At 37.1% G+C, this 9,672-nt stretch overlaps 1 protein-coding gene across 1 annotated transcript in view; it reads right to left on the bottom strand.

The window, feature by feature from the left end:
• Nucleotides 1–1,008: 1,008 nt before the first annotated feature.
• The window catches only part of RASEF (RAS and EF-hand domain containing), a 51,731-nt gene continuing 43,067 nt past the window's right edge, over nt 1,009–9,672 (bottom strand). Inside the window, exon 17 of the mRNA XM_073345073.1 lies at nt 1,009–7,234. Within this exon, the coding sequence (XP_073201174.1) occupies nt 7,129–7,234 (106 nt within the window). The 3' untranslated portion in view covers nt 1,009–7,128. The remainder of the gene's footprint in view (nt 7,235–9,672) is intronic.

Raw genomic sequence — 9,672 nt, 5'->3', positions numbered from 1 at the left:
CCTGTCACAGATGGGAACCGAAGGAGAGAGACTGGTCAGCCCAAGGTGACACAGGAAGTCTGTGGTAGAGAAGGAACTCTGCCTGATTCAGAACAGGGAGTTGAACTGCTGTCTTCTACAGTTTCGGTATGTACCCTATCTACTGGGCTATTCAAAATGCTGGTGCACTCGTCCCTCTGTCTCTCCTGTTGAAGCTGTTCCACTCTGTATAAAATATTTATTTGAGCAGGATCTAGAACCTCGGTCCGTGCCCTAACTCCAACAGTCTCACTCTCTGGCCCAGTGAATATTTAAGTAGGTCATAAAAAGTGGAACAGCTTCAACAGGAGAGATTGAGAGCCCACCTCAGAGTACCCTATTGCCTGGTGGTTAGGGCACTCTCCTTGGTTGTGGAAGATCCAAGTTCAAGTTTCTCCTGAAGAGCAGGGATTTAAATCTGTTTCTCCCACATCCTAGGTAAGTGCCTTAAATGCTATTGGACATAAGGGAGGTGACAGGAGCTCTTCTATTTTGTGAAGGGTGCTTAAGTCTCCTTGTGGATCTAGCCTGGAAGAAATTTGTGGCTGAAAGTATTCAGCAAATGCAACACAAATTCAGGAATAGTTTTGGGTCAACCAAATTGCATTTTTAGGTGAAAATATTAATCTGAAAAAGTCACCCACTCTAGTTGGTATACTAATTGTTAGTGCACTGCTGTCCAGAGTCTGCCATTCAGTTGCTTTGGGGAAATAAAGTTACTCACTTGTACTGTATTTCATTAAACAACATATTTATGGGTGCAGCTTAGTGGCAAACTGGAAAAAAATAAACCCTATTGAATAGCCACTAATGCACACTTTATTGTACAGCAATATGTAATAGACAACACGTGGTTCTTTTTAAACATATGTAGAAAATCACACAGTGGTTGGAATGATCTGTAGTTTTGAGGAGAAACAACAAGCACAAACACCACAGTTCTTGCAGTCATATTTGTAAACAGAATAAATCAAAGTTTCAAAACAACTGTTTCACACTATAGGGCCTGTTTATTTTATTGCACACTTTTTTAACACATAGTCCGTAATTAAACTTGGCACATAAAACTAAAGTTCACTGAATCTGCTCGCTATACAAGTATGAAAATAAATCTCTATTTTAAATACTTTGCTTCATATTCATTTAGAAGTCTGCACAGCATGGTTTATGCAAATGTTATTTGTTAGCCAATCATTTAACTACTAACTTCACATATATGCAGCGAGTGGGAAGTTAATTATAATCTGTATCTCTAAGGGCTGAAAATGTGAGTGACAGCGCACTCTTTACAACCTTCTGTGGCACAAATTGAACCTAAAATACAAGTGGTTTGGGTTTAAAAAAAATGAAATGCCAGGTAATAGTTAAACAAAAACAAAAACCTTCAGGCTATGATGTCAGATCTAAGCTAAGCAGCATTATGCCTGTCCGTGCATGGATGGGACATCTTTACTCAAATACCGAGTGCTGCAGGAAGTGATGTTGATAGATTAGTAGTTAGAGGAAACTATCACCTACTGTCTCAACACCTTGGGACATGGTGGTAGGGGACACTGAAATTGCAGGAGAAATGAGGTCTTAATCACTAGTGATGATCATAAGAATCATGTTTTTTTGTGGGACAGAATAAGAGATATTAACCCTGTTGTCCTCATCAAATTCCAATGTGGATAAATACATTGTACCTACCTCAACATCCATCTGCTATCTGTCAGAGTTGATATTCTTCACTTCCTGTACTACAATGTTTAGTATTGCTGTGAGTGTTAAACAGGAACCATGTTTAACCCCAGAGGTGGCTACACTTCAGAATATATAGGCTGCATAGCCCCAGCCTGTCAAAAAGCTTTGTACAAGGATCTTCTTGTGAACAGACCTCTATGCTGGCACAGAAGCCCACTGATGGAGTTCTCCACATGGGTGCAGGGGTCTGTCCACATGATGTTCCTTGCAGGATTGCCAAATTAGTTTTGTAATGTGCTTTGGGATCTTTTTGGATAAAGCGTGCTCTATGATCACAACAGTATTTGCTAAAATAAGAGGGAATTGTTCAATGAATATGAGAGAAGATATGTTTTAAATATGGTTTCAAGCAGTTAGATCATAACTACACTCTTGAGTAAGGGAAATAATACAGTAAATTTTAATAAGCAAGCAACTAAATAGTGCTAAATACATGAGAGATCCCTAGAAAAAAATCATTTGATCACCTGGATATTTAACAGCATCCCACAAAAACTGCTGCCTCAAAATACGTTTAACATGTGACCATTAAAAAAGGGAAAGACAATAAAGGACGAAAATAATACTTGTGTGTCAAGTGCATAAAAAAAATCTTATTTACAGATTCTGTTGGAAAAAAAACGTGAAAAGACGTTCCTTTAAAAATAAATATAGGCATTAAGATAACATAGCCACTGACTAACAAAACGACTTTGTGCAATAAATGAACAGCTTTAAGTACTGAACAAAATCATAGAGAAACACAAACACACACAATAGTACAGACATGCCAGAACATAAATCTGCTGTTTGCTGCCATATGTTTTAGGCAGTAGGCAAGACAACTTTTCAAAGCAAAACAAAAGAAAGACCTTATATAAATATTAGCTTTGATTTTTTTTTAAAGGCAGATATTTTAGCTTCTAAAATTAATAATTTCATTCCAAGCCCTCTTATTTTACCATGAATGCCATCTCATATTATGCCAATTGTCAGACTTAACGGGGGCCATCATTGCAGGATTTCTAAATAAGGCCTTGATCCTGCAAAGTGATTCATGGGAGCAGACTTTTACGCCTGCACACAGCCCCCACTGAAGTCAATGGAGCTCTGTATAGAAGCAGTCTCTGAATATGCATCATATTGCAGGAGCAGGGCCTGAACCGATGTGTTTCTAATAAATTGTGCATGCATACACACACTCTCTCTAATATTTAGGCCCAAATCCTACAATTGATTACAGTAGCACAGACCCTTATGCCTGTGTGGACAACCACTGAGTCAGAATGATCCCATCAGGGCTTTAAAAAACTGCTCTAGTGAATCTAATTGCAAAAGGGTGTTATAAAATGTAACTATGACAAGAGCTCTTCACACTGCTATGGCCAGTGAGCAAAATTCTGTCCAGAGCTGCACTCTCTGCAACTCCATTGCCTAGAATGAGTACAGAATTTGGCTCAGTGACACCAGATTTTCATTTCAAAGCCCTTTTTCTAAGAATTTATAAAAGTTGACCATAAAACACATTCCAGGATGAAATCTGGCTGACACTATTTTGACCATCACACTTTTTTAAAATTTTTAAAACAATTGTTTCAAGGTGTGTTTGCTTAGCTATAGCTCACACGAATGCAAAATAAAAAAGTCACATTGTTAAAAAAAATAGATTCAATTTATAAATTTTGGCAAAATACCTAGACACACACGTCCGGTCATTAAAATCAACAAGAACTGCCCAAGACACCAGTCCCACAGAGAGAACTGGGTGATCAGGCAACTGACATTACTGACTTCAGCTGTACTCTGTACAGGCACAGGACTCCATTCGCATGGTTTTCTTTCCAGGATTCGGGCATATCACATTAAATACATTTGGAAAAGCATTTACTGCACATGCACACAAACTACTTTCCATATGGATTTCGAATCTACTTTTTAAAAAAAGTACATCCCACAAATGCCTGTTTACAGGACCCAGATCTACAATGCCAAGAAGAAAATTTCTATGGAGTACGTAATGTCCTATTTTAAAACTGCCAAAATACTGTACATTTTGTACTTAATTGTACAACCCCAGGTTATTAAATCAGTAACACACTGGAATTTTAGATGTCTCAATAATCAATAAAATATACAAACTACATTTAAATAATATTAAGATGGTGAGTCATGCTAATAAGAAAAGCTAATAAATTCAAAAGTTCGATGCGACTTGGTCCTTTCCTATCTTTGGGGAGAAAATATTAGCCATATGCCAACCTTAGATTCCTAGCTCTGGGGCCCTGTCTTATATTTCTGTACGCCTAAATCTCTCACTGAGGTCAATAGCATTCTTGGGTGCACACAAAGTGTCCCGTTCAGGGTTGTGCTGAACACCTTCAGCTTTCAAGCTCAGCATCTTCCAAAATCAGGCCCAACATATGAAAGGAGCCTCAGCTCAGGTTGAGTTACAGTCCTGTGGATCCATATTATTTCCCACAGAAGATGTGTGGAAAAGGCTCTACAGGACTGGGCCCTTAATATTAAATTGTAACTATTTAATATAGATGAAGACACTGTCTTCAAGACAGCTTCACCGCTGATGGGATTTCTCTTTTGAATACTAACATGACACAGTTTCATTACTTTAAAAAGTTCCTGCAGAATTTTCAAGGATAGCTTCTATTTCTCCTTCATTGTCAATGAAATCAAAGATAACCTGTGATTGTTCTGACTTTTCTCTCGCCTATTTTTTAAACAGGAAAGACAGCTATTATTGGGAAAAATTCTGGAGTGGCAGTAAGAGTGAGCAGAAGTTAAACACTGAATGAGCAATAACTTGAATTGAAATAAAGAGTTAATATGTTTCTAGCTTTCTTACTGGGAAGGTCAATTTCAAACAGATTAATGATTTGAAAGCCTATATATTGTCAGCATAGGCTTTAAGAAGCCAAAAGCTGGATTATGTTCCCTCTTGATCAAAGGAGCAGGCTTTGGAGGAGGAAATCTCCATGAAACCCTTGCAGAGCTCCACTCAACTCACTCCTTTGGAGGGGGGAGGCAGAATTAAGCCCTCCCTCCCTTCCCACTCATTTAAGAAACCCTGGATTCCCAATGATCCGCATGGAGCTCTTCCCCTTGACAGCAAAGCCAAGCTCCCGCTGGCCATGGCTGCCTCTGTAGAAAAATGGCTGCATTATCTTTTCTGCTTATATTCCATGGCCATATGCCTAGCTCGCCCACTCTTCTCCCAGCCTCTGTCATCTCCCCCACAACAGACTCAAGACCCACAGAGAGATTTCTGCCAGGTGGGGTAGGGTGGTGCTGCAGAAGTAGGTTACTCCTTACCTCTTCCATGTGTGATAAGGTAGATCTGTGTCCAAAGGTTCCCCTCAGCTCATGGATACTGTGGGGCATGATCCGGTCCCAAGTACATTTTCTTTTATGAGGCCAAAATATATGGAAATAATGGATGTGTCCATTTTATTTGGCATTATAGTCTCTTTGCCTTGCTGGAATAGCTCAGGATTAGTCACTTGAGGACAAAATCTCTGAGAAAACATAGCTTTAAAAGAATACCTAAAAACACAGATCTTTTTACCTGAAAAGGCATTTTTTTAAAAAACCCAGGTGATAAACTACCCTACTCTAGGGAAGTCCATATTTGATAAAATTAATATCAGTCACTGGCTATACTCTGTTGAAATGTAGTGGCTCAGAAAATATCTAATGTTGCTACAGCTAGTATCCACTTTTTCACGGGTTTGAGGTAAGATCATAAAACTTCACTTAAGTCTGACACTAGGCAGACTGGTTGCAGCTTGAAACCTTTTTTAATATACACAAAAAAAAGGCTGAAATAGTTTGCTCAGCCACTAAGGGTCCTAATAGTACTCCCATTGAAGTCAGTGGGAGCTGTGCCATTTACTTTAACAGGAGGAGGACTGGGCCCCAAGGTTCTGATCCTGCAAATATCTAAACATGAACTGGTTTTAATGGGACTACCTGCAGGAAAAGTGTCACTCACATGCCTAAATATTTGCAGGACTGGCCTTAAGTAAGGGAACAAAAGACTAAACAAAGTCACTAGGGTGTGATGCTTTTTTTGTACTCCTATTTTAATAATTATACTATAATAGTGTCATTTTTACATTAATGATTTTAGGCTTTGCGTTTAAAATATGTACTAAACTATGAGATTTTTAGAAAACTCAATAAAACCAATGTCTTGAATTTCAGAGAGAGATTGAGCAGCTCCCACTGACTTCAAGGGGAGTTATGAGTCCTCAGCCTTACCTTAATGAGAACAGTATTGCCTGATTTTTGGAAAGTGGCTCATAGTCAAGCCAACTGATTCCTTTAATAAAAATTTAATATGGAGTCCTGTGCATGTAGAGCAGCTAACAAATGGCTTAAGGCCTAAAGATTCACTAAGAAAACAGATGACGACAGACTCTTCTGTACTATTAGAGTCCATCACTTTAGCTGTCTGAATTGTCATATGTATCAATGGCAAACATTTGAAGAAACAAGAGGGAAGGGACAATTCACATTCCCCTATATTAAAGTAACAGTAACTGTCTCGTTTATAAACGAGCAGGAATTGCATCATTAATTCATCCCAGTGTTCCTAAATCCTGCAGATACTGTGACCTCTCTTGAGGTTGGAGCAGTATATAATTGGTCTTTTTGCTTTGCAGGATTCATGCAAGTATTTCCTCCATGTGGGATCAGACTTGAGTTTTGCTTTTCAGATGGACCACCATATATTTGCCGAGGTTTACTCAAAACTCACTAATTCACTTGAAAAAGTTCAAAAATTTGACAAGCCTTTTTGACAAACCTTGCAGGTTTGTAATGAAACTAGGTAAGTTTCAAGTGGCAGGGTGGTTTGTTGTGAATATTTCATACAGACATAATTGGACCTGCATTTCCTGTCCTAGGCAAAATTAGATGAAGTAATGATGGAATTTCCCCCTGGGTTCTGAATATCCTGGGTTTAACATAAAATTATTACAGTGTCTTCCGTTTGTGAAGCCTCTTTCACTTTATAAGGAAATATCTAGATGAATGAAATGAAAATACAGTACCGTATGTACTATCATCAATTCCTGGCAAAAGTAAAAGCCTTGATTCTGATCTCAGACCATCTTTAAACCAATGTAACTTCTTTGATTTTACTGACATACACTGATATAAGTGAGATCAAACCACAGCCTGCGAGGCTAGGCAAGTGCACCAGTGCAGAGCAGCAGAAAGTAGGAACTGAATTTCTCAAGTTTTGCAACTACTATATACATATAAATCCATATTAAGGAGAACACATTATGTAAATCCTTCATTTTTCATTTAAAAAAGACATAAAAATACAAAAGTAAAATTATTTAGGGCAGAAAGGGCGTTTGATATTTATATATTACAGCAGTTCTTCATTAGCATCGATTTTTTGACAGTTGGCTCAGCCAGGTTGGTTACGGACCCCGTGTCTTCATTGTCACTTCTTTTTCGCACTTCACTGTAAGACAGCAATGAAATAAATTACCAAGATACAGCCTGGGGAATGTATTTCTACTCAAAATATGTTACACAGAGCACTAAAAAGGAATGCACTGCCCACTGTCAGCCACTGCTTTGTAACGTAAATTCACAAACTGTCTAATAGGATAATTGTTTTTAGTTTATGAAATCAATGAAAGTATTGGGACTGAGTGAAATTCTCTACAGTTTCTGCTTTGGAATGGCAGCAATAATTCCATACAAAGTACAAAATTAGCACAAGGAAATAAGTATAGTTATGTGAAAACTATTAATTATATAACTCCAATTTGAGGTCTAAACAATGTTACGTTTTCCATTCCTTTTTAGCCCATTTTTTCTTTTATTTGTACCCCTCCTCATTTCACAGCAGAGGAAAGCATTAGGCCCTAGATATTCATATATTAAAAGTAAGAAACTATTATACAAATATAAATCTATTCTGAGAAATACAGCATATCGTTAGCCACTTTATTACAAAGATGCTTGTAATTGGTTTATCTGTACATATGATTTTCAATTTTGTACCAGTATTATTGTGTCTTGTAAAGCCTCAATTCTGCCACTCACTACTCAGACCAAGTAGTTCCATTGAAATCAGTTACTGACATCAATATGGTACTACTTAAAATGAGTAACTGTGGCAAATCAAACCCTAAGTACAGGTAACATGGGTCTGGAAGTCTAACTTTCCCATTGAAATGTTAAGTTAGAGATGATTACTTCCAGAAAATGAGAAATATTAATCCCTGAGTAGAACCATCCTTCTCAGACCAAACTGTTAGACAGCATCTGGTGCATCTGCCATTGCTTTCAATTACAGCAAATATTAACAGATCCCTCAGAAATGAACTTTCACTAAGCCAGTGAACAGACTGGTTAAAATCATATATTCAAGGTACTGGAAAGCAGATAGGCAAGATGGGAAGAGCAGTTTGTCCCCTCACAAAATTGAACTATTGTAATCAAATGTTGCCTGAAACATGTTTTTTCACCTGTGATTTAACATTATGTAACTGTGCTGTATGGCTTCACTAGAAATTTCTAACAGCACAATGCACTGTTGCATTCATAGCCAGGTTCCTGGAAACGAGTCATACAAGTTAACAATTAACTTTGTATTGACATTTGAATATAAATGAATGACTATACCTCTGCTACACCTGTTCTCACTGGACGTATAGGTATTTTTCCATTTTCTGACTGAACAGACAGCATTACTTCTTTCCAACAATCCAATTTTTTATTCAAGCTATTACCATTAAAAATACTGTAGCATGGAATAGACAAATATTGACCTTTCAAGTCAAAAGATTTGATTTTCCTATCAAGCTACAGAATAAAAACAAATAAATATGGTGAGCAATTGACTCCAGTTTGGAGCTCCATGTATTAAATGTAATACATATTGCTGATCCTTTAAAAATTATATATAATCATAATTAATACTAGTTTGGAAACTGTAGGAAAATTGCAATGTTTTAGTTAGAATTTATCAAGTATGTGCAAGCTTTGCTAGATGGGATTGTTTTATTTAATCCAGATTTTTGCAATTTAAGTGTCTTCGGAAAAAATTTACATTCAGTAGACATCAAGGAAAATGTATGTGATTAAAATTGTCTGTAGCAAAATCATGTATAATGATACAAAACCAAACGTGTCTTCAGTGTATGAAAAGATTAAAAGAATAAATGCATGTATCTCATTAGAAAGTATCATTTATCAACCAGAGACATTTTTAAAAGAATGGGATCCATATTTGAGCTCCACTTTAACATAATTTTGTCTGTAAATATGTTAATATTGTTTTCTTGTTTGTGGTGCAGATTTTTTAAAGTCTTTCTGGCCACTCAGTAGAAGACTTAAGAGAGGCAATTCTGCAACAGAAAGCTTCAAAAACAGACTCCAATGAGAAACTGCTGAGCTTGAATTAATATGCAAACGAGATACCATTAACCTGGGTTTGAATAGAGACTGGGAGTAGCTGAGTCATTACACATATTGAATCTATTTCCCCATGTTAAGTATCCTCACACCTTCTTGTCAACTATCTAAATGGGCCATCTTGATTATCACTACAAAAGTTTTTTTTTCCTCCTGCTGATAATAGCTCATCTTAATTAATTAGCCTCTTACAGTCTGTACAGCAAATTCCACCTTCTCTGTATGTGTGTATATTTATATATTTTCTTACTATATGTTCCATTCAATGCATCCGATGAAGTGGGCTGTAGCCCACAAAAGCTTATGCTCTAATAAATTTGTTAGACTCTAAGGTGCCACAAGTACTCCTGTTCTTTTTGCGGATACAGACTAACACGGCTGCGACTCAAACTTATTCAAGTATGAATCCTGTTTTACATTTATTTTTAAAGGTTTTACAAGGCACACATTTTATTTAAAGTCTCGTTTTGATCT

This window comes from Lepidochelys kempii, chromosome 5, assembly GCF_965140265.1.
Source record: "Lepidochelys kempii isolate rLepKem1 chromosome 5, rLepKem1.hap2, whole genome shotgun sequence".
NCBI lineage: Eukaryota > Metazoa > Chordata > Testudines > Cheloniidae > Lepidochelys > Lepidochelys kempii.
This window is presented reverse-complemented; position numbering and strand designations above follow the sequence as displayed.